Source organism: Oncorhynchus masou, chromosome 33, assembly GCF_036934945.1.
Source record: "Oncorhynchus masou masou isolate Uvic2021 chromosome 33, UVic_Omas_1.1, whole genome shotgun sequence".
Lineage (NCBI taxonomy): Eukaryota > Metazoa > Chordata > Actinopteri > Salmoniformes > Salmonidae > Oncorhynchus > Oncorhynchus masou.
In genome coordinates, this window is record NC_088244.1 from 38,303,239 (window position 1) to 38,329,810 (window position 26,572).

At 45.7% G+C, this 26,572-nt stretch overlaps 1 protein-coding gene across 1 annotated transcript in view; it reads right to left on the reverse strand.

Annotated features, from left to right (window-relative positions):
• The window catches only part of LOC135528493 (zinc finger protein 385A-like), a 108,441-nt gene that overhangs the window by 10,381 nt on the left and 71,488 nt on the right, over nt 1–26,572 (reverse strand). Inside the window, 1 exon segment of the mRNA XM_064957609.1 lies at nt 18,474–18,651. Within this exon segment, the coding sequence (XP_064813681.1) occupies nt 18,474–18,651 (178 nt within the window).

Consider the following 26,572-nt stretch of genomic DNA (forward strand, 5'->3'; position numbering starts at 1 on the left):
GTGGGGCAAAAAAGTATTTAGTCAGCCACCAATTGTGCAAGTTCTCCCACTTAAAAAGATGAGAGAGGACCGTCATTTTCATCATAGGTACACTTCAACTATGACAGACAAAATTAGAAAAAAAATCCCAAAAATCATATTGTATGATTTTTTATGAATTTATTTGCAAATTATGGTGGAAAATAAGTATTTGGTCAATAACAAAAGTTTATCTCAATACTTTGTTATATGCCCTTTGTTGGCAATGACGGAGGTCAAACGTTTTCTGTAAGTCTTCACAAGGTTTTCACACACTGTTGCTGGTATTTTGGCCCATTCCTCCATGCAGATCTCCTCTAGAGCAGTGATGTTTTGGGGCTGTTGCTGGGCAACACGGACTTTCAACTCCCTCCAACGATTTTCTATGGGATTGAGATCTGGAGACTGGCTAGGCCACTCCAGGACCTTGAAATGCTTCATACGAAGCCACTCCTTCGTTGCCCGGGCGGTGTGTTTGGGATCATTGTCATGCTGAAAGACCCAGCCACGTTTCATCTTCAATGCCCTTGCTGATGGAAGGAGGTTTTCACTCAGAATCTCACGATACATGGCCCCATTCATTCTTTCGTTTACACGGATCAGTCGTCCTGGTCCTTTTGCAGAAAAACAGCCCCATGATGTTTCCACCCCCATGCTTCACAGTAGGTATGGTATGGTGTTCTTTGGATGCAACTCAGCATTCTTTGTCTTCCAAACACAACGAGTTGAGTTTTTACCAAAAAGTTATATTTTGGTTTCATCTGAGCATATGACATTCTCCCAATCTTCTTCTGGATCATCCAAATGCTCTCTAGCTCTCAGATGCTCTCAAATGCTCTCTAAACTTCAGACGGGCCTGGACATGTACTGGCTTAAGCAGGGGGCACGTCTGGCACTGCAGGATTTGAGTCCCTGGCGGCGTAGTGTGTTACTGATGGTAGGCTTTGTTACTTTGGTCCCAGCTCTCTGCAGGTCATTCACTAGGTCCCCCCGTGTGGTTCTGGGATTTTTGCTCACCGTTCTTGTGATCATTTTGACCCCACGGGGTGAGATCTTGCGTGGGGCCCCAGATCGAGGGAGATTATCAGTGGTCTTGTATGTCTTCCATTTCCTAATAATTGCTCCGACAGTTGATTTCTTCAAACCAAGCTGCTTACCTATTGCAGATTCAGTCTTCCCAGCCTGGTGCAGGTCTACAATTTTGTTTCTGGTGTCCTTTGACAGCTCTTTGGTCTTGGCCATAGTGGAGTTTGGAGTGTGACTGTTTGAGGTTGTGGACAGGTGTCTTTTATACTGATAACAAGTTCAAACAGGTGCCATTAATACAGGTAACGAGTGGAGGACAGAGGAGCCTTTTAAAGAAGAAGTTACAGGTCTGTGAGAGCCAGAAATCTTGCTTGTTTGTAGGTGTCCCAAATACTTATTTTCCACCACAATTTGCTAATAAATTCATTAAAAATCCTACAATGTGATTTTCTGGATTTTTTTTCTCACATTGTCTGTCATAGTTGAAGTGTACCTATGATGAAAATGACAGGCCTCTCACATCTTTTTAAGTGGGAGAACATGCACAATTGGTGGCTGACTAAATACGTTTTTGCCCCACTGTACAATACATGTTGAATATATGAAAATCTGGGTACAGAACAGAAACCTTATGAGGTGTCCGAGTTTTCCTCTCCTCTCAGTGATGTGGATTGCTTCCCAAATGGCACCCTATTCACTTTCTAGGGCACTACTTTTGGCCAGGGCCCGTAGGGCACTCCCCCCTAGTCTCATCTTATTAAAATGTATCGGAGGAAAGAAGAGGAGAAAGAAATGGGAAACAGATACTCCCTTGGCAGTGGATGGATGTTTTTTCACCTGTTGTTGTTGGCTGAGAATGAGATGGAGCCGGGGGAAAGTGACACAAGTGTGTTTTGAAAAGGGGTTCCATGGAAAACATCGCAAACACAAAACACACACACACTCATGCTAGGGCACACATTATTCATCCCACACACATACACACACTTTCTCTTCCACACATGTACAGCTAGTACACACATGCTTCTGGTCAGCCACTCCCATGCTGTAATGCCTCTGGTATTCACCCGACAAGGCACTTGATGGTGTTCCATAAAGACCCCCTAACCTTGGGTGGGTGGGGTGCAATCCAGAGTTCTGCAGAGTTGGAGCACCAAACTCTCCCTCACCACCACCAACACTGTCACCACAGGACACACACACACAACCACCGAACACAGGATGTAGCTGCAGGCTGCAGGTGGGGGAGGGGTCGGACGGGACAGAAAGCCCTGCGGGATTATGGGTCTTAAAGGGGCTAGAGTGGGCTATTTTTGGGAAGAACACAAATATTGACTTTAACCGCTCAATTTCCTTTTCAGGATTTACTCATCCTCCTCCTCCTCAACAAGCTCTCACAGTATCACTGCGGAATTCAACGTTTATCCAGGGTTGTTCCTGCTGCTCTGTATAGTTCCATTTCTCCAAACCTCAAATTTCAAAATGAAGGGCTAAGTTTAGCCTTATCCCAAATGGTTAAGGTAAGGGTTACGGTGTGGGATAGGGTTAAGAAAAAAATCTCAATCCACCACTGGGCTCGAACACACCTCCTTCTGATCCAAAGTCATGGGATTACACCCAAGCCTCCTTGATCGGCGCTCACTGTTGCCCCTAGTTGCCATCTTTGAATGGATTTCCTGATGTCTTCAAATCAAATCAAATCTCATTGGTCACACATATTTAGCGGATGTTATTGCAGGTGTGGCGAATTGCCTGTGTTCCCGGCTCCAACAGTGCAGTAGTGTCTAAAAATTCACAACAATACACACAAATCTAAAAGTAAAAGAATAGAATTAAGAAACCTATAAATATTAGGACGAGCAAGATCGGAGTGGCATTGGACATCAGGACACGGACAGACGTCCAATTTCGAAGTCAACCTTGAACATAAAGCGCGGCTGCATCAAAGACCCGGGGTGATGGGTGTGTCGGTGGTGTGTGGGGCGATGTTGAAACGTGTTGTTTTACAGGGTCAGCCATAGTAGTACTGCACCCCTGGAGCAAATGAGAGTTAAGTGCCTTGCTCAAGGGCACCTCGACAGATTTTTGACCTCGTCGGCTCGGGTATTAAAACCAGCGACCTTTGGATTACTGGCCCAACGCTCTAACCGCTAGCAACATCAGAGCAGAGGAAGGAGAGAGGGTGTGAGCGTAAAGCTGAACTCTACCCTCTAAGATTGTTCTAGAAAATGACAACACGTAAAACACGCGCGTGCACGCTCACACACAAACGCCTACACACATGTACATACGCAGGCTCTTAAACACACTCCTTGCGGCCCCCTTCTGTCAGATCTCTCGCACGTATACACACACACACACACACACACACACACACACACACACACACACACACACACACACACACACACACACACACACACACACACACACACACACACACCATCACAGTACATCAGCACACCGATGGAAGAGCGCTGGCCTCCGACCGTGTATTGAAGTTGATCCCATAGCGTCCTGCATGTGGTTTATGTTAAGCTAAATAGAGAAGGAGGGAGGAGGGGATGAGAGATCGTAATAGGGGATTTCATGATCCTCTATGGGCTGGAGGAGAGCTATGCTGTTAAGAACTTTCATTTCAATGCATCATTTCAATATGCTTCCTTGTTATTCACCACAGTCACTCCTACGGGTGGTTTCTCCCCCCTGAAACCGAGTTCAACTCGGTCTCAGCGTTTGGTATGTTTTAGAATACCTTCCCATTGATTTATGCAACCGAAATGTATGTAATGCAACGGATTCCACTAGTGCTTTTAACACAAATGTCTTTATTGTTTATGCATTGTAATACCCATGTATTTTTGTATTTGTTTGCCCTTTGGGTATTGAATTTGATTCCTATGGTTCACCCCCTCAGACTCGGCTCAGCTTTTCATGTTTCAAACATGTTTCGACAGACATATCGCATTGATTCCCAGCCTCCAGACAAAAATAATTGGATCCTCAATTGATCAGGCTTTTCCCAATTACAGATGGATAACTTCTATTACAGATGGATCACTCCAATTACAGACGGATCACTCCAATTTAAAAGGCCAGTAGAGAAAATAACACAGGCGCACAAGAGCGCACACGCACCCACACACACAACCACATACACACGCACCCACCCACCCACCCACGCACACACACACACACACACACACACACACACACACACACGCACACGCACACGTACACGTACACGCACACGCACACGCACACGCACACGCACACGCACACACACACACACACCGACTACAAACTACAACCAGATGCTTTAACGTTCTCCTCAGTATAATAATGCTGTTATTCAGCATGATGATTAAAGAGTGAAGATGGTGTGGGCTAGACAGCTGAGACCGGGGGGGAGGGGGGGGGGCATCAGATAGGCACCCATTGCGTTAGAAGATACCAGACGTCTACCATCAATCCACCCTGTAGCTGGCTCTCTATATGGGGATACAGACAGGAATGGAAGAAAGAGAGGGAGGATTGGCCGATAGCTGGACAAGATGAGAAGTGATGGGGAAAGAAGTAGGGATAGAGATGGCTTATGTTAAGGAAAAAAGCATGTATATCTGCCTAATTCTTTTCTTATATGTACATAACAAAAAGTTTTACAATTTAATGCAGAGGGAGAATCAAAGAGATGTGTTTTCAATAACATAGTAAAAGTTGCTCAAGGGGGACTACTGCCTCATCCATCAGAAAACCATGTGCTAAACTAGCGCCATTGTCCTGGAAGGACAAGACAAATTAATAAATGTTCACTAACGATAAATTCAATACATACGTGCCAAAACACTAGACAGAAAGCATACCAATACCACATTTTTAAATATAAATAAATAAAGCATCAGATGTTAGTTACAAACTCAGAGAAAGTAGCTAATGAAATAAAACATTTGATCTGTTTGGTAGCTACAGTACACTGTTTGAACACATGAGCATAGTGCTGGCTAGTTGTGGTACTGCCAGTAACCAGGTGGGTGTGCTGGGATAAGGTGTACCCCCTTCGAGTGGTCAGGTGTTATGTTCACAGGAGGAGATAAGGGGCCTGTGCACAGGGTCAGAAGGAGGGTGTACCCCTTGTGTGTGGTTCCCCTCCAGCCCTCTCCTCCCTGGCTGTGTTACAGGAGTCCACGCCCTGACATATTGAGGCAACTCTGAGGGCAAAAGGGAGCGAGGGAGGGTAGGGCTAGAATGCTTCCCACAATTGTGTCCAGTTGGCTGGATGTCCTTTGGGTGGTGGACCATTCTTGATACACACGGCAAACTGTTGAGTATGGGGAGGAAGGTGCTCCTAATGCTTGGTATACTTAGTGTATATCATTAATTTATAAGTCCAAAAATGGATGTTGCAACTAAGGATTCTAGCGTTAATGATTAATGAATGGAGAAACCCAGCACTGTTCTAACGAGCACTCAGCATCATTTATAATGCAGCATGGTGCCTTCTCCTCTCCTCCTGGACACCGTATTAACTGTGACTCAGATACACACGCAGGCTCCCAAGCGTCACTCAGCCTGGGTGGAAGGGCTGTCGACTTACACTAGCAAATAAACATTTATGCTGTACGGTGTGGGGTGTAAAAGTTATAGACTACAGTTCAACTCTTCCGTTTTACAACCAACATCTCATTAGGATATTGCAGTGATTGGTAGCCGTGTATAGTTTATGTGAGTAGTGTATGAGATCCAGATCAACTTCCTGTTATTCAACACTACTCTACAGTATGCGTGCAGTAATGTAACTATAGCCCTCAAATGAAAGTCATCTCTTTAAATAACTTTGGGTGTGTGGAGTAAGCACACTGTAAGCACACTGGGCGCAGCTTTACTCGGGCTCTCATTAGAGAGGGAGGGAGGGGAGTCAGAGGAGGGGAAGGAGAAGAAGGAGGAGGAGAAGGAGGAGAAGAAGGAGGAGGAGAAGGAGGTAGATGAGAAAGAGGAGTAGGAGCAGGAGGAGAAGGAGGAAGAAGGAGGAGGGGGAGGAGAACGACTGAGGGGGAGAAGGAGAAGGAGGAGGTGGATGAGAAAGAGGAGTAGGAGCAGGAGGAGAAGGAGGAAGGAGGAGGAGGAGGAGGAGAAATATTGAGGAGGGGGAGATTAAGGAGGAAGGAGGAGGAGGAAAAGGATGAGAAGGAGGAAGAAGGAGGAGGAGGAGGGCCACGGCTGCTCTCTCTTTAAAACAGCTAGCCTTGGCCTCTTCTTGTCCCTGTATAGTAAAGGCCCAGCCAAACCCGTCTGCTCTCTTCCAAACCCAAGAAAGCTAAAGACCTTCTCTCTGGAGAACCACTGACCACAACTCAACCCCAGGCTTTTCCTTCACAGTCCCCCAAGGGCCAGTAACTGATCTTAGTACAGTACAATAACAACAAGCCCATATAATCCATCTCACAAACAAATATCTCAACCGAAATGTCTATTATTAGCACACTTCCTGGAAATTCTCAGAAAAGATATTCAACCTTCAATATATTATATATTTCAATAGAACACATTGCACATTCTGAAGTTCAATAGTCATATCTCAAAGTCCCAGTAGAGGAAAATCAGACCAAACAAAACACACTTTACACAGTAAATCAATCTGCATCAACCATCACACGGAACTGTAACATCTGAAAATCAGACCAAACAAACAGAGTAAAACAATTTGCATCGACCATCACACGGAACTGTAACATCTGAAAATCAGACCAAACAAACAGAGTAAATCAATCTGCATCGACCATCACACGGAACTGTAACATCTGAAAATCAGACCAAACAAACAGAGTAAATCAATCTGCATCAACCATCACACAGAACTGTAACATCTGAAAATCAGACCAAGCAAACAGAGTAAAACAATCTGCATCGACCATCACACAGAACTGTAACATCTGAAAATCAGACCAAACAAACAGAGTAAAACAATCTGCATCAACCATCACACAGAACTGTAACATCTGAAAATCAGACCAAACAAACAGAGTAAATCAATCTGCATCAACCATCACACGGAACTGTAACATCTGAAAATCAGACTAAACAAACAGAGTAAATCAATCTGCATCAACCATCACACAGAACTGTAACATCTGAAAATCAGACCAAACAAACAGAGTAAAACAATCTGCATCGACCATCACACAGAACTGTAACGTCTGGGCTTCCGCTGACGCAACTTGGGAAATGGCTGCCTAGTTCTTCGTACTGCACATCGGTTGGGTATTTCCCCCCTTAAATTCAAGTATTTACTCTGAACATTATAATAACTTACGCAAAATGGAAAAGGAGAAAATAGGAAAAGATCGCGGAGCTACAACGACAGCCCGTAACAAGACAGCAGAAGATATAATCGTCGATGAACCCGAGATGGCTAATGCTAGCGCAAATAAGATAGCAGCAGCAAAAGAACCCTCATTTAATGAGGTGATGAAGGAGGAATTGCGCGAGGCGCTCACAGGCTTACGAGTGGTACTTCGAGAAGATGTAAGAAAAGAACTAAATGAGTTCAAGAGGGACATTAACCAGAAACTTGAAGAAAACAAATTAGAACTTCACAGCATATCTACAAGAATGGGGGACGCAGAACAGCGCATTGGGGGAAACGGACACATGGACCTCCGCAGTCAAGGAAATACATGAACAGTCACTGAAAAGCCAACACGCACTACAGGCAAAAGTGACAGAACTCGAAGGTTTCTCACGTCGAAACAACAGTAGACTTTAAAACGTAGTAGAGGGCGCAGAAAAATACTCTATGCCCAAATTCGTGGAGGGTCTATTCAAGGGCATACTTGAAGACGACACTGACCTGGGAATCGAGAGAGCACACCGAGCTCTGGCCTCAAACCCCCCCAGCGGCGCCCCACCAAGATCCATAGTAGTACGGTTCCTAAAATTCTCAGTCAAAGAGAAAGTCTTACATGCAACCTGGAAAAACCCTGTTAACTTCCAAGGCCAACGAGTGTTCTTTGATCATGACTACGCGGGAGACATACTGAAAAGAAGGAAAGAATACACCCCCATTAAGAAAGCACTCAAAGAGAAGGGTATTCGCTTCCAAACACAATACCCGGCAAAAAATGCGGGTATTTCTGGAAAATGTCCCGGTTACATACGAGCATGCAGACGAGGCGGCTGAGGACCTGAAGTCAAGGGGCTTCCCAGTGGAGTATACCGCCAGGAGAAAGGCAACATCACCAGCGGAAAGACTCGAGCAAGCTCTCCCATGGATCGTTGTCGACAAGCAGGGTCATGGAGAAAGAGGGTAACCATCTCGGCGAGAGGACGTTCACATCCGAGAGAGACTCAGGCATTTCCAACGGGAAGATGGAAGACACTGAATCGGATTTAACAGAATTAATAGTTACCGCGAACTGTGAAGACGTTGGGTTGCTACGGTTGACATTGCAATAGGTAAAATATCTCCCCTATTTTCCCCCAATGCTGAACAAGGGTGAGTAGACAAAAGCATGTGTTCTTTACGAACACACTAAGTAGCGTCACGTTAATAACATATATATTAGCTAAGGATTAATGACACATTGGGGCGACAGAAGGGCATATTGAGGGGAGGATTCATGATATCCAAGCATGACCGATACAGTTTTCACTTGTAATTAACCGATGTGTATAAGTGACGAAATGGACAGCACAAATCAAATCAAGAACCAAGACCAAACAAACAGACTTTACACAGTAAAACAATCTGCATCGACCATCACACGGAACTGCATGGTAGTAACCAAGCTCTGCTCAAGCATGGGAATTCTTTTCCTCCCCTCTCACCCTCCCTGACCACAGCCCACAGTGTCTGCGTGTGTGTTTTCACACGAGTGCATGTGTGTGTATTTGTACGTGCCTATGTTTGTGTGTGTGTGTGTCTTTGCGTAGCATGTGTGTATGTTATCCTATGGACCCCACTATGTGAACTACAGTGACCGCCCAGCCAGACCCACCCACCCATTCTTCATCCTCCAGACAAGGCTCCTCCAACTGCAACATACCCCAGCTGGGACCACAGCTGCTGGCCCTCACAGGCCCTGGATGTCCCCATCCATGGAACTGATGTTGTGAAACTGGTATTGTGAGACTGCATCAAACACCGAGTGCACTGGGATACACACACATTCGCAGCTAGGGAGAGAGAGAGACACACACACTCACTGACATTCAGGGAGATGGCTGGGCTTCCAGGGTCACAAGAAAGAGTCTTGGATGGAAAAATACATTCTTTCACATGTATCTGCTTTCACATTTAGATCATGGTAGGCTTGTTTTGACTGCTTCCCTCTGGAATTATCTCAGAGCCTCAATTAATGAGTGGAGTTGGACACTGTAACCTCTGTGACTGCAAGGCTGTAGGCTATATAGACGGTCAGACTGGCCTCTTAAGACCTTGTTGCAGTATTGTGCCGACCCACAATTCTAGAAACTATGGTGGGTGAATAACCAGGCCAGATCAGCAAAGCTTGGTTTGGTTTTGGTTCCCCTTTAGAGGTATGTGGTCACCCATTAGACCTCTTCAGAGGACTGGACCCCTGTCCAGTCCTTCTGTCATGACACCATATGATGTCTCATGCTTCTAGCGGTGGGTTAAAGTCAGAAGAGAGATATGAAAACACCCTTGGGATGAAGAAAGGCAGCCACATCAGAATGTTAAGCCCCTCACCCTCAATTAGGAGTTCTGATATGACTGGGCAGAGGGCCGTGCGACTGAAGGACTGCAGGATACAGATCACCCTGTGAGGCAGAGAGATGGCCAGTCTGCCCTCATAAAAGCATGTTTCACTATTGTGGCGACCCAAACTGCACGAGGTTGGCTGAGATATTTCATTTTCACATTGTCCTTTCAAGTATGGTGGAATGTATACGCACGCCAGTCCAGTACAGCTCAGTTTGGCTCGGCTCCGTTTGACTCAGTAGCGTGGAAATGGCTTTAGTTCTTGGGGGGTAAAGTGGAAACAAAGCCACAAGAACGATATGAAACAAACTCAGGGAGAAGAAAGGCAGAGCCCTTCAGTTAGGAGTTGTAACACCGTATGATGGCTGTTGGTCCCTGTCCTTTATCCGTTTCTATGTTATTGTTTCAGCTTTTTTTGATGACACTTGCCCTGTGTTTCCCTGGGGAAATAATGGTCAGCGCAACCTTTTTCAAATGCCAACACCAGATTCAAAATATTATATTATGACGTGTTTGATTCAGGGAGGGACGGAGATGGACAAGAGTGAGGGAATGGAAAGTTCCGGGTGGAGAGAGGAGAGAGAGGAGCATTTACATTTGAGTCATTTAGCAGACACTCTTATCCAGTGTGACTTACAGTAGTGACTGCATACCCTTCATACTCCTTTCCCCCTCTGTGCTGGTCCCCCCTGGGAATCAAACCCACAGCCCTGGCATTGCAGGCAACATGCTCTACCGACTGAGCCACTCCGGGACCAGAGAGTATGGAAGAGACTGAGGCAGGAAGAGAGAGCGAGAGTGAGAAAGACAGGCAGAAAGAGAGTGAGAGACCGGCTTCCCAGCGACAGAGAGCTGAGAGAAAGAGCGCAAGAGAAGAACAGCAATACCCTCCACCATGCCCTCTATCCCTAACAACCAACCTGTCACTCCAATAATCTGACAACAACACTGAATTACATTGGATTCGACTGATTAAACTGATGTCAGCTGTGATCTTTCCATACCAATAGCTGTCTCTCTCGGGCGTGCTCTCTCCCTCCCTCCCTTAGCACCCTCTACCTCCTCCCAGACCCCACAGTTTATGTTGACTGTGTGACAAATCACACTCTAATACCTAATAAAACACGGCCCATAACTATAAACACACCGAAGGGGGTCCGAATTAAAGAGGCCAAGATAAGCTGCCACGTTATGGTGCCATTGTGAGAACTGCAAATTCACCGGTTTGTTTCTCTGAGGTCAAGCTTTAAGTAGGTAGCCCGGTCCCAGATATCTGTGTGCCGTCTTGCCAACACCCCACGTGAAATTGACAATGACCAAATAATTAACATAGAAGTTGCCAAGTCAGCACAAACATATAAGGGACCAGGCTACTTAACAGGACAAGCATTGTAGAAGCCTTTCATTGTTTTGAAGGCAACACAGCATTAGTAGTGCAATGCATTCCTTTAAAGAACTCCGATCATCATTTCAGATCCAACAATGCACGCTGCTGCTGTCCTCAGATCGACCTGCTGGTTGGCAGGAGAGGTTTTCCACAACGTGCTACTCGCGCGTCTCTGCTCAAAAGGCCATATTCAAATTCTGATCAAAATGAGTCCTTCCTTTTTACCTTCGCTGAAGTATTCAATGACACGTTTGGGATCAAGGGTTTCCACCATACAGCTTTCACCAGTTCTGTCATGACGGATCACAAGATCAGTTGTTAGCCTACTTCAATGAAGGGAGGAAGGAAGGATGCATTTGTAAAGTATTTTAACTTGGAGCCAGGTTCTGCAAGAATTTATAACCAGAGCTCCTCTTTCTAAGTCCTTGGGCTCTACTTGCAGCTGAGATTGTGGTCCAGTATTTATCTGTGTGTTTGTCATCTCAGGGTTAGGGAGACAGCAGTGACTGAGTAACTATGTATTTCTAAGGTATTTGAAAAAGGAGTTAGTCTCTGCCTGGAGTTAGAGACAAAAAAATAGCTTTCTAAGTCCTTGGTGAGTTTCTGCTTCTCTCGCTGTATTTGGTCCAGCTTCTCTCTGTGTGTTGGTCATTTTGTTATTGTCATCTCAGGGTCAGCTGGACTGCAGTGACAGAGGAGATCTGGGCTTAAACAGAGTCTGTGGCGCTTTGCTGATGCTGTGCTGTTTGGAATGTGGGAGGAGCAGACTCTAGCCATCAATTAAGGTCAGAGTTAGACCCGACCACACAGAGAGAGGAGCCATGAAGGACCAGAACAACATACTTCAAGGCCTATGTGATTGTTATTCCTCCATGTCAGTGGAGAGCTATTCATATCTCCCTCAGCCCACAGTGGTCAGTTCATTTCCCTATGGATTGATAAGACGAACTGTATTAAAACATGGATGTAATATAATGGATGTAGTAGAATGGATGTAGTAGAATGGATGTGGTAGAATGGATGTGGTAGAATGGATGTAGTAGAATGGATGTGGTAGAATGGATGTGGTAGAATGGATGTGGTAGAATGGCACTGGAGGGAATAGTAACTATTTTTACGGGCTCCGGACCAATTGTGCTGTAATTGTGTGTTTTTTTAGCTGATCTTAACTTTTTTTGTACATCATGTTTTAATCAAATCAAATGTATTTATTAAGCTCTTTTTACATCAGCAGATGTCACAAAGTGCTTATACAGAACCCAGCCTAAAACCTCAAAAAGCAAGCAATGCGATATTGTTCACACCATCGTTTCCTATGACCGAAAAGAGCATCTGGACATCAGAATGGCGATCACTAACCTTGATTTGGATGAGAATTACTACTTCAACAGTTGGCGCCGAAGAACATACGGCTCATCCAGACCAGGCCCAAATCTCTAATATTAAGGAATTCTTGAGGTTCTGCTCGCCCGAGTTAGAATACCTAATGAAAAGCTGTAGACCACACTATTTACCAAGAGAATTTTCATCTATATTTTGCTATATTTTGCATAGCTGTCTACTTACTGCACTAAGACCAGACTCAACCAGCTGTATAAGGCCATAAGCAAACAACAAAAATGCTCCTAGTGGCAGGTGATTTAATGCAGCCTTACCTCATTTCTACTAACAAGTCACCTGTGCAACTTGATGCGAAAAAAACTTTTGTTCACCTTTAATCTCCCTTGCCCTCCATTTGGCAAATCTAACCCTAACTCTATCCTCCTGATTCCTGCTTACAAAAAAATAACATTTTTTTAAATCAAAATATGTTTTCAGAAATGCCTTCTCGAACATGTGAAATTCCATGTGCCTTAACAACAAACTTGTATGCTGCAAATACAAATACAATTAAAGTTAAATTATGAGTCTAGTTGGTCTATCCACAGCAAAAGATTGCAACCTTTCCGCAAGGTATGATTGGCTGAGATAATGAGTGGGCTGGGCATGCTGAGAGATGAGCTTGGATTAGTCTGCCATAAAGCACGCTTCTGTCTATTTGAGCTAGTCAGTATGTCTAGGTAAACCTGGCTATCGCGGTTTTCTATCAAATGTATTGAGTAGTAAAACTGCATAAACCTAATGTCAAGTTAAAGTGTACTGTTAGCTTGCTAACTTTAGCTGGCTGGCTGGCTTGCTAGCTAACGTTACATGTATGCTCTCCAATTTCTGGTGAACGGAGTTTTGAAATCAGTGGAATTCGAGTATGATAGCTCAGGAGAAAACACCTGTCTCCGGATTACATCTTTAAACTAAGGGCAACCATGGCATCCGACAGGAGACTCGTCCATCCATGATGTATGTAAGATAGTCTAGCTAGCTTCATTTCCAGATATTACACGTTTGTAATTTTGACAGAAAGTTGTTTCATTTGAAGTTAGTGTACTGTTCGCTAGCTAATATTAGCTGGCTGGCTCACTAGCTAACATTACGTGTATGATCTTATAATTTGTATCTCAGAGCCACTAGTTATAGCCTAATGTTAGCTAGCTAACATTGAACCTGGTTGGTTAGCTACCTGCAGATTCATGCAGAGTTTGGATCATGATTCATTGTTTACCTAGCTAGCTAGCTACATGTCTTAACCTCTTACACTTATGGTGGCGCTATTTCATTTTTGGAAGAAAAACGTTCCCGTTTTAAACAAGATATTTTGTCACAAAAAGATGCTCGACTATGCATATAATTGCTACTGTTCGAAAGAAAACACTCTGACGTGTCCAGAAATACAAATATCTTCTCTGTGCGTGCCCTTTAACGTGAGCTTCAGGCAAAACCAAGATGACTTGGCATCCAGGAAATGACAAGGATTTTTGAGGCTCTGTCTTTCATGATCTCCTTATATGGCTGTGAACGCAAGAGGAATGAGTCTGCCCTTTCTGTCGTTTCCCCAAGGTGTCTGCAGCATTGTGACGTATTTGTAGGCAGATCGTTGGAAGATTGACCATAAGAGACCACATTTACCACGTGTCCGCCCGGTGTCCTGCGCCGAAATTGGTGCGCAAAAGTCACCTGCCAGTATTTTTCCATGGGGCACAGAGAGAGAAGCAAGCTTCCATGAACTGCATGTCAATGAAGAGATATGTGAAAAAACACCTTGAGGATTGATTCCAAACAACGTTTGCCATGTTTCGGTCGATATTATGTAGTTAATCCGGAAAAAGTTTCACGTTGTAGGTGACTGCATTTTCGGTTCGTTTCGGTAGCCAGGCGCAATGTAGAAAACGGAACGATTTCTCCTACACACAGACGCTTTCAGGAAACACTGCGCATTTGGTATGTGGCTGGGAGTCTCCTCATTGAAAACATCAGAAGCTCTTCAAAGGTAAATGATTTTATTTATTTGGTTATCTGGCTTTTGTGAAAATGTTGCGTGCTACATGCTACACAAAATGCTATGCTAGCTTTGCATACTCTTACACAAATTAGTCAATTTCTATGGTTCAAAAGCATATTTTGAAAATCTGAGATGACAGTGTTGTTAAGAAAAGGCTAAGCTTGAGAGCAAACGCATTATTTTAATTTTATTTGCGATTTTCAGAAATCGTTAACGTTGCGTTATGCTAATGAGCCTGAGGCTTAGTCACAATCCCGGATCCGGGATGGGGAGTTTCAAGAGGTTAACAAAAGACTCATCTCAGTGTGCCAGAGCGCAGAATAATTCAACACCCGTTGAATATTGCCGGTGTCAGTAAACGTCAGCAAAAAGGTGTTAATAAATTGTTTCCAGCAGCACAGTTACAGTCACCAACACTCTGGATAACATGAAAACAGCCTAACCAGCTCTGCTTGGGCGAGTAAAATGGTCAAAGTGGGGTGTTCTGTCATTATGTGTTGAAGTAGCTAGCAAGCTAGCCAATGTTAGCCAGTTAGCTTGGGTGCTTGACTGCCGTTGTGAGGTCAGAACGTTCGGCTCAACCCTACTCATCGGCCAGAGCGTCCAGGTTGGGCTCTGAACGCTCCGAGAGTGAAACGCTCTGAATTTACGAACAGACAAACTGGCAGCACAGTTACAGTCACCAACGCTCTGGATAACATAACAGCCTAACCAGCTCTACTAGGGCGAGTAATGTTCAGTGAGCTTTTCTCTCATTTGTGTCTGGATGTAGCTGGCAAGTTAGCTTTGGTGCTTGACGGCTGTTATTTTTTATTTATTTATTTAACCTTGAGTTAACGTAGGCTAAATGCGACTAGCATGAGGTTGTAAGTAACAAGAACATTTCCAAGGACATAGACATATCTGATATTAGCAGAAAGCTTAAATTCTTGTTAATCTAACTGCACTGTCCAATGTACAGTAGCTATTACAGTGAAATAATACCATGCTATTGTTCGAGTGCACAATTTTACAACATGAAATGTTATTATTAAACAAATTCGGCACATTTGGGCAGTCTTGACTCAACATTTTGAACAGAAATGCAATGGTTCTTTGGATCAGTCTAAAACTTTGCACATACACTAATTCCATCTAGTGGCCAAAATCTAAATTGCTCATGGGCTGGAATAATACATTATGGCCTTTCTATTGCATTTCAAAGATGATGGTACAAAAAAAATATATTATCTTGTACCAGATCTATTGTGTTATTCTACTACATTCCTTTCACATTTCCATGAACTTCAAAGTGTTTCCTTTCAAATGGTACCAAGAATATGCATATCCTTGCTTCAGGGCCAGTTAGAATTGGGTATGTCATTTTAGGCGAAAATTGGGAAAAAAGGGGCTCATTCTTAAGAAAAAATATCTTATTTACAATAACAGCCTAGTGGGTTAACTGTTAAACAGTCAAAGGCAATTTTCTCAACTTTCAAAGCAAAATTACTTTCCCATTGTTCCTCAACTGTAGTGTATGATATAGTGTATGATATATCATTTTGAGTCTCTACATATCCAAAAATGTAAGAAACACTATTTCAAATTTTTCTACATAAGACCGATTTGAGCCGGTCGGTCACAATTAATAAGTGCATTGACGACGTGGCCCACACAGTAACCTTTCGAACAAATCCCAACCAGGTGCCATGGATTACAGGCACCATCCACACTTAACTAGAGCTGCCTCTTTCAAGTAGCGGGACACTAATCCAGATGCTTATAAGAAATCATGCTATGCCCTCCGACAAACCATCAAACAGGCAAAGCATCAATACAGGACTAAGATTGAATTCTACTACACCGGCTCTGATGCTTGTCGGATGTAGCAAGGCTTGCAAACTATTACGGATTACAAAGGGAAACCCAGACACGAGCTGCCAGCTAACCAGACGAGCTAAATACCTCCTATGCTCCCATCAAGGCAAGCAACACTGAACCATGCATAAGAGCACCAGCTGTTCCAGATTTTTGTGTGATCACACTTTCCATGGCCAATGTGAGTAAGACCTTTAAACAGGTTAACATTCATAAGGCCGCAGGGCCAGACGAATCACTAGGACAAATACCAGCTGGCAAGTGTCTTCACTGACATTTTCAACCTCTCCCTGACACAGTCTGTAATACCTACATGTTTCAAGCAGACCACCATAGTCCCTGTGCCCAAGAACACCAAGCTAACCTGTCTAAATGACTATAGCCCCGTAGCACTCACATCTGTAGCCATGAAATGCTTTGAAAGGCTGGTCATATCAACGCCACCATCCCAGACACACTAGACCCACTCCAATTTGCATACTGCCCCGACAGATCCACATATTCTCTATTGCACACTTCCCTTTCCCACCTGGACAAAAGGAACACCTCTGTGAGAGTACTGTTCATTGACTACAGCTCAGCATTCAACAGCATAGTGCCTCCCCCAAGCTTACCACTAAGCTTTGGACCCTGGGACTAAACATCTCTTTCTGCAACTAGATCCTGGACTTCCTGACGGGCTGCACCCAGGTGGTGATGGTAGGCAACAACAAATCTGCCGTACTAACCATCAACACGGGAGGCCCTCAGGGGTGCGTGCTTAGTCCCATCCTGTACTCCCTGCTTACCCACGACTGTGTGGTCGTGCATGACTCCAACACCATCATTAAGTTTGCAGACAACACAAAGGTGGTAGGCCTGATCACTGACGAGGATGACAACCTGTAGGGAGGAGGGCAGAGACCTGGCAGTGTGTTGCCAGGACAACAATCTCTCCCTCAATGTCAGCAAGACAAAGGAGCTGATCTTGGACTACAGGAAACATGGCCCAAACACACCAATACAGTCGTGAAGAGGGCATGACAACGCCATTTCCCCCTCAAGAGGCTGAAAAGATTTGGCATGGGCCATCAGATCCTCAAAAGTTTGACAGCTGCACCATTGAGAGAATATGACTGGTTGCATCACCACTTGGCAACTGCTTAGCATCCGACCGCATGGCGCTAGAGAGGGTAGTGCGTATGGCCCAGTACATCACTGGGGTCAAGTTCCCTGCCATCCAGGATTTCTATACCAGGCGGTGCAGAGAAAGTGCCTAAAAATTGTTGAAGACTCCAACAACCCAAGTCATAGACTGATCTGCATGTTGCCATATGGCAGGCGGTACCAGATCGCCAAGTCTGGGACCAAAAGGATTCTGAAAAGCTTCTACCCCCAAGTCAAAAGACTACTGAAAAGGTCATCAAATGCTACCCTGACTATTTGCAATGACTCCGCTTTTTTTGTTGTTGGACTGACTCTCTTGCACCGGCTCTATGCACACTCACTGAACTCTACCCACACACTCAGACATACTACACTGACACTCCAATACACACGCACACACACACGCACTCACACACAGACACTCTTTCACGCTCTTCACATGTGCTGCTGCTACTCTGTTTATTATCTATCCTCATTTTTACCCCTACCTACATGTACATATTACCTCAATTACCTCAACTACCTCGTACCCCTGCACGTTGACTCAGTACCAGTACTCTTTGTATATAGCCTCGTTACTGTTATTTTATTGTTTTATTGCCGTTTTAAAAGTAAGCATAAACGGCAGTCTACACCGGTTGTATTCGGCGCATGTGACAAATACAATTTGTTTTCGATGTCTTAGGTTTATTTTCAACAGCATTTACTTGCCATCAACCCTGTTATAATGTCGGTCACCCATAAATGTTTCCACTGTATTGATGTCGGTCACCCATAAATGTTTCCACTGTATTGGTGTGGGGTGATGATGGAACTGTGCAGGGTATAGTTGGTATACACCAAACACCCTGTACTGAGAGCTGGTATTGGCAGTATACTGTTACTGTACACCCTGTATGTAAGTGCAAGGGGATATTCAAAGTCTCTCTCCACCATGGTCTTACCTGCGTTGCAGGGGTCGCTGATGTCCGAGGTGCCTGTATGGGGTCCACTGGGGTCGGACGGGGAGGGGGGGACAGGAGGGGCCGGCTTGTCACCCTCCTGGGGGCGACTCTTGGAGGTCTCGATGCCTTTGACTCTTCGGGCGTGGCGGTTGCCTTTGTAGTGGGCTTCTGCCTGGCTCTGTGTAGAGATGGAGAGATGGAGAATAGGATTTAGGCTAACGAAAACAACGGGTGAATAAAACACTGGATGGATACAAATTGACTGGGAAACAGAGGCCCAAAACACCGTACACACCAGCCAATGAATGCGGTGCTCACAATGACGCAGTTTGATATTGTATACCTGCCATTGTGCGCCTGGGTACATTGATACATATCCGCGAATCCAAGAGTGATAAACGCACACACACACACACACAGACACACAGACACACACACACACACACACACACACACGCACGCACGCACGCACGCACACACACACACACACACACACACACACACACACACACACACAGTTTCGGTGTCTGGTATGTTATTCAATCTGCATCGGGGATAGGAGACAGGAGCCAGGCTGCAAAATGGCATGCATAGAGGACATAGCAGAGTGTAATATATCATCTGACCACTGATACTCTAGGGAGTAATGATCTAGGCTGTGGAGGCAGGAGTTTTACCTGATCAAGGAAAACTTCCCCCCCCTTCACTCATGTCATTATCCCAGACAGACATGATGGGAGACATGCCTGCAGTAAGGGGGGGGGGTATTGTCTGCCTATGGCCCCATAAGCCCCCCACCCACCCAACCCCACCCACCCAACCCCACACACCCAACCCCACACACACATCACCCTTGGGCCTCCTCATCTGACTGTGTAAATTATCAATGGGTAGGCTGGCATTCGTCGATCCTTCCACTCCGACAGAGCAAAACCTAACACCAGAATACCAAGGCTGCCTACAGCTTCTCCAATAGGCCTAGACAAAGTTGATTGCTTACATTGAAATGCATATCCCTCTAAATATACGTGCCACTGAGCAGTGGGTATCTATACCCTTTGTGGCAGTGGTGGGAGCTGGAAGGTGCAGGTGGATGGAAGTCTGGGGAATGTCCTGCAGTCCAACAGAGAGAAACTCAATCCACATATCCATTCCAGTAGCACTGTTCTGGTTCATCTCCTGCTGAAAGGAGTGCTCCTGGTAATGTCTTGGTTCAGGGGTAAACAACAGAGGGAGTCATCCATTAAAAGGACGGAACTGGAGTAGGGGACATTGCAGACAGAGACAGCCCCTGTCCTTTTGCAAGACTCTCCATCCACCCCTCACATCTCACCACCAAACGCTTTTAGATACTGGCCACTATTCGGAGAAGTGTGTACAGCTATACGTTTGTCTCAGCTCAGTGTGTTGATTGGCCAATTGGTCTCTGTCTGTCTGTACTAGTGTGATTGTTTGGATGGACAGATTGACCTCTGCCTGGCTAGGTCTTGAGACACCTAGGAGCTGTTGCACATGGTCTACTTCCTCACGATGGCCTGCTGCTGCAGCAGTGCTGTGCTTTACACACACACACACACACACACACACACACACACACACACACACACACACACACACACACACACACACACACACACACACACACACACACACACACACACACACACACACACACACACACGTTGCCCCTCCGCTGTGCGCTGTGAGCACTTCAAACAGATCATCTGGCAGCTAGCAGGATGAAAAAGGCATGCCCAAAGCCTCTGGAATGTTGATGTGTGTGTGTGCGTGTGTGCGTGTGTGTGTGTGTGTGTGTGTGTGCATACATTGGCCGGGCGAATAATTATTGTATCAAGATGATGATGATGATGATGATTATTAAGGCTTATAAAACAGGTCTGGAGAGCCGCTGACAGCTGCAACGGACAGGCGATGACAGGGACAGAGAAATCAAGTGGCACAGCACACCACACCACCAGCTAACTAGGGGCTCAGGGCATGGGCTCAGTTATACTGGTTCGGTAGGGAAGGAGAGGAGGTGCGAGGATAGGAGGAGGACGGGAGGTGAGAGGGGAGAGGAGCAGAGAGAGGGGGCCTTGACTGAGGCATTGTTGGACAGAAGGAGGGATGGTAGGCTGGGATGGCTGAGGATAGACAGGCTTGACATTGGAGGAGAGGTGGAGAGAGGAGGTGAGCGAGCAGAGAGACGGCCTTGGCTGGATGGCTGGCCCGGACGGGGTGGGGAGATGAGAAGGGGGAGAGGGAAAGAGGACCTAGGCTGGAGCTCCTGTGGTTTGGATGGCAATAGTCTGTGGTTAAGGCATCAGGCTACCGAGTGGCGCAGTGGTCTAAGGCGTCACTATAGACCCCGGTTTGATTCCGGGGTGTATTACAACCGGCCGTGATCGGGAGTCCCATAGGGCAGTGCACAATTGGCCCAGCATCATCCGGGTTAGGAGAGGGTTTGGCCATTGTAAATATTAGGTACACTACTGGTCAAAAATTTTAAAACACCTACTCATTCAAGGGTTTTTCTTTATTTTTCTTACTATTTTCTACATTGTGGAATAACAGTGAAGATGTCAAAACGATGAAATAACACATATGGAATCATGCACAGAGAGAAGACAGCACAGAGAGGGGGGGGGGGTTGGCAGAGGTTATGGGAGAAGATAATGGCTGGCCAGAGAGACGGAGGACAAGAAGAAGAACAATGCAGGAGGAAAGGAAGAAAGAGCAAGAATGACAAACAGAAAGAAAGAGGAGAACAACACAAGAGGAACGTAAACTGAAAAGGACCGCATAGCTTATCGAGAGGTCAGAGAGAAGCAACATGTGATATAGAGAGAAGTGATTGTAATCAGCATATTGAGGGTACATGTGCTGCAAAGTATGGATACTGAGAGAGGAGCTGTGGCACAAGGACACACATTGCAATGCAGCAGCTCCAGATGAGCATAGAGAGGAGGGAGGAGGGGCCGGACCAGCTGGGTCATGCTGCAGCACTAAGTGACGTTGACCAATGCAGCGTGAAACCGGCCTGTGACATCACTCCTGTCCTGAAGCAACTCACAGCAAGGTTATTCCTCCCCATCGCCGTCAACCCCACACACAGTCAGGGCGAGAGATATTGGGGGCTGGCGACACACACACACACCATACGCACCGATCGGGGACACTAGAGGTTGATGCCACATCATCCCCCTCTCCACATCTCTACCCTCTCTCACCCATCTCTCCACATCTCTACCCTCTCTCACCCATCTCTCCACCTCTCTACCCTCTCTCACCCATCTCTCCACCTCTCTACCCTCTCTCACTCATCTCTCCATATCTCTACCCTCTCTCACCCATCTCTCCACATCTCTACCCTCTCTCCACATCTCTACCCATCTCTCACCCATCTCTCCACCCTCTCTCACCCATCTCTCCACATCTCTACCTTCTCTCACCCATCTCTCCACATCTCTACCCTCTCTCACCCATCTCTCCACCTCTACCCTCTCTCACCCATCTCTCCACCTCTCTCACCCATCTCTCCACCTCTCTACCCTCTCTCACCCATCTCTCCACCTCTACTCTAAATTCTGAGATTTCCATACCCAACTATAACATTTTCCGTCAAGATAGAACTGCCAAAAGGGGAGGAGTTGCAGTCCACTTCAGAGATAGCCTGCAAAGTAATGTCATAATTTCCAGGTCCATACCCAAACAGTTCGAACTACTAATTTTAAAAATTACTCTCTCCAGAAATAAGTCTCTCACTGTTGCCGCCTGCTACCGACCCCCCTCAGCCCAGCTGTGCCCTGGACACCATTTGTGGGATATGCTTAACACCCCGGCAGTCCTACAATCTAAGCTAGATGCCCTCAATCTCACACAAATCATCAAGGAACCTACCAGGTACAACCCTAAATCTGTAAACAAGAGCACCCTCATAGACGTCATCCTGACCAACTGGCCCTCCAAATACACCTCCGCTGTCTTCAACCAGGATCTCAGCGATCACTGCCTCATTGCCTGTATCCGCTACGGATCCGCAGTCAAACGACAACCCCTCATCACTGTCAAACGCTCCCTAAAACACTTCTGTGAGCAGGCCTTTCTAATCGACTTGGCCCGGGTATCCTGGAAGGACATTGACCTCATCCTGTCAGTTGAGGATGCCTGGTCATTCTTTAAAAGTAACTTCCTCACCATTTTAGATAAGCATTCTCCGTTCAAAAAATGCAGATCTAAGAACAGATATAGCACTTGGTTCACTCCAGACCTGACTGCCCTCGACCAGCACAAAAAAATCCTGTGGCGGACTGCAATAGCATCGAATAGTCCCCGCGATATGCAACTGTTCAGGGAAGTCAGGAACCAATACACGCAGTCAGTCAGGAAAGCTAAGGCCAGCTTCTTCAGGCAGAAATTTGCATCCTGTAGCTCCAACTCCAAAAAGTTCTGGGACACTGTGAAGTCCATGGAGAACAAGAGCACCTCCTCCCAGCTGACCACTGTACTGAGGCTAGGTAACATGGTCACCACCGATAAATCCATGATTATCGAAAACTTCAACAAGCATTTCTCAACGGCTGGCCATGCCTTCCGCCTGGCTACTCCAACCTCGGCCAACAGCTCCCCCCACCCCCCCCGCAGCTACTCGCCCAAGCCTCCCCAGCTTCTCCTTTACCCAAATCCAGATAGCAGATGTTCTGAAAGAGCTGCAAAACCTGGACCCGTACAAATCAGCTGGGCTAAACAATCTGGACCCTCTATTTCTGAAACTATCCACCGCCATTGTCGCAACCCCTATTACCAGTGTCACGCCCTGGTCTTAGTATTTTGTGTTTTCTTTATTTATTTGGTCAGGCCAGGGTGTGACATGGGTTTTGCTATGTAGTGTGTTTTGTCTTGGGGTTTTTCGTAGGTATTGGGATTGTGGCTTAGTGGGGTTTTCTAGCATAGTCTATGGCTGTCTGAAGTGGTTCTCAATCAGAGGCAGGTGTTTATCGTTGTCTCTGATTGGGAACCATATTTAGGCAGCCATATTCTTTGAGTGTTTCGTGGGTGATTGTCCTTGTCTCTGTGTTAGTTTGCACCAGTATAGGCTGTTTCGGTTTTCACGTTACATTTATTGTTTTTGTATTGATTTGTGTTTCCTTTGTTTTATTAAACATGAATCTCAATAGCCACGCCACATTTTGGTCCGACTCTCTTTCACCTAAAGAAAGCTGTTACAACCAGCCTGTTCAACCTCTCTTTCATATCGTCTGAGATCCCCAAGGATTGGAAAGCTGCCGCAGTCATCCCCCTCTTCAAAGGGGGAGACACCCTGGACCCAAACTGTTACAGACCTATATCCATCCTGCCCTGCCTATCTAAGGTCTTCGAAAGCCAAGTCAACAAACAGGTCACTGACCATCTCGAATCCCACCGTACCTTCTCCGCTGTGCAATCTGGTTTCCGAACCGGTAACGGGTGCACCTCAGCCACGCTCAAGGTACTAAACAATATCATAACCGCCATCGATAAAAGACAGTACTGTGCAGCCGTCGTCATCAACCTTGCCAAGGCTTTCGACTCTGTCAATCACCATATTCTTATCGGCAAACTCAGTAGCCTCGGTTTTTCTGATAACTGCCTTGCCTGGTTCACCAACTACTTTGCAGACAGAGTTCAGTGAGTCAAATCGGAGGGCATGCTGTCTGGTCCTCTGGCAGTCTCTATGGGGGTGCCACAGGGTTCAATTCTCGGGCCGACTCTTTTCTCTGTATATATCAATGATGTTGCTCTTGCTGTGGGCGATTCCCTGATCCACCTCTACCCAGACGACACCATTCTGTATACTTCCGGCCCGTCCTTGACACTGTGCTATCTAACCTCCAAACGAGCTTCAATGCCATACAACACTCCTTCCGTGGCATCCAACTGCTCTTAAACGCTAGTAAAACCAAATGCATGCTTTTCAACCGTTCGCTGCCAGCACCCGCACGCCCGACCGGCATCACCACCCTGGATGGTTCCGACCTTGAATATGTGGACATCTCTAAGTACCTAGGTGTCTGGCTAGACTGTAAACTCTCCTTCCAGACTCATATCAAACATCTCCAATCGGAAATCAAATCTAGAGTCGGCTTTCTATTCCGCAGCAAAGCCTCCTTCACTCACGCCGCCAAACTTACCCTAGTAAAACTGACTATCCTACCGATTCTCGACTTTGGCGATGTCATCTACAAAATAACTTCCAACACTCTACTCAGCTAACTGGATGCAGTTTATCACAGTGCCATCCGTTTTGTCACTAAAGCACCTTATACCACCCACCACTGCGACCTGTATGCTCTAGTCGGCTGGCCCTCGCTACATATTCGTCGCCAGACCCACTGGCTCCAGGTCATCTACAACTCCATGCTAGGGAAAGCTCCGCCTTATCTCAGGTCACTGGTCACGATGGCAACACCCACCCGTAGCACGCGCTCCAGCAGGTGTATCTCACTGATCATCCCTAAAGCCAACACCTCATTTGGCCACCTTTCGTTCCAGTTCTCTGCTGCCTGTGACTGGAACGAATTGCAAACATCTGCTATCTGAGCAGCTAACCGATCGCTGCAGCTGTAAATAGCCCACCCAATTTTACTTACCTCATCCTCATACTGTTTTTATTTATTTACTTTTCTGCTCTTTTGCACACCAATATCTCTACCTGTACATCTCTACCCTCTCTCACCCATCTCTCCACCTCTCTACCCTCTCTCACCCATCTCTCTACCCTCTCTCACCCATCTCTCCACGTCTCTACCCTCTCTCACCCATCTCTCCACCTCTCTACCCTCTCTCACCCATCTCTCCACCTCTCTACCCTCTCTCACCCATCTCTCTACCCTCTCTCACCCATCTCTCCACGTCTCTACCCTCTCTCACCCATCTCTCCACCTCTGTACCCTCTCTCACCAATCTCTCCACATCTCTGCCCCCTCTCACCCATCTCTCCTCTAGAGGTTGACCGATTTATTGGAATGGCTAATTAATTAGGGCCGATTTCAAGTTTTCATAATAATCGGAAATCGGTATTTTTGGACACCGATTTTTTTTTTATTATTATTATTATTATTTATTTTTTTATATACACCTTTATTTAATCCTTATTTAACCAGGCAAGTCAGTTAAGAACAAATTCTTATTTTCAATGACGGCCTAGGAACGGTGGATTAACTGCCTCGTTCAGGGGCAGAACGAAACAGATTTTCACTTTGTCAGCTCGGGGGATCCAATCTTACAGTTAACTAGTCCAATGCAATAACGACCTGCCTCTCTCTCGCTGTGGAGACTGGCTGTTACACGAATGCAGTAAGCCAGGGTAAGTTGCTAGCTAGCATTAAACTTATCTTATAAAAAACAATCAATCAATCATAATCACTAGTTAACTACACATGGTTGACGATATTACTAGATATTATCTAGCGTGTCCTGCGTTGCATATAATGTGACTGAGCATACAAGCATACACGTATCTAAGTATCTGACTGAGCGGTGGTAGGCAGAAGCAGGCGTGTAAGCATTCATTCAAACAGCACTTTCGTGCGTTTTGCTAGCAGCTCTTCATTGTGTGTCAAGCATTGCACTGTTCAATTCCCGAGATGAGGCTGGTGTAACCGGAGTGAAATAGCTAGCTAGTTAGCGCGCGCTAATAGAGTTTCAAACATCACTCGCTCTGAGCCCGTGGTTGTTTCCCTTGTCCTGCATGGGTAACGCTGCTTCGAGGGTGGATGTTGTCGTTGTGTTCCTGGTTCGAGCCCAGGGAGGAGCGAGGAGAGGGACGGAAGCTATACTGTTACACTGGCAATACTAAAATGCCTATTAGAACATCCAATAGTCAAAGGTTAATGAAATACAAATGGTATAGAGGGAAATAGTCCTATACTTCCTATAATAACTACAACCTAAAACTTCTTACCTGGGAATATTGAAGACTCATGTTAAAAGGTACCACCAGCTTTCATATGTTCTCATGTTCTGAGCAAGGAACTTAAATGTTAGCTTCTTTACATGGCACATATTGCACTTTTACTTTCTTCTCCAACACTGTGTTTTTGCATTATTTAAACCAAATT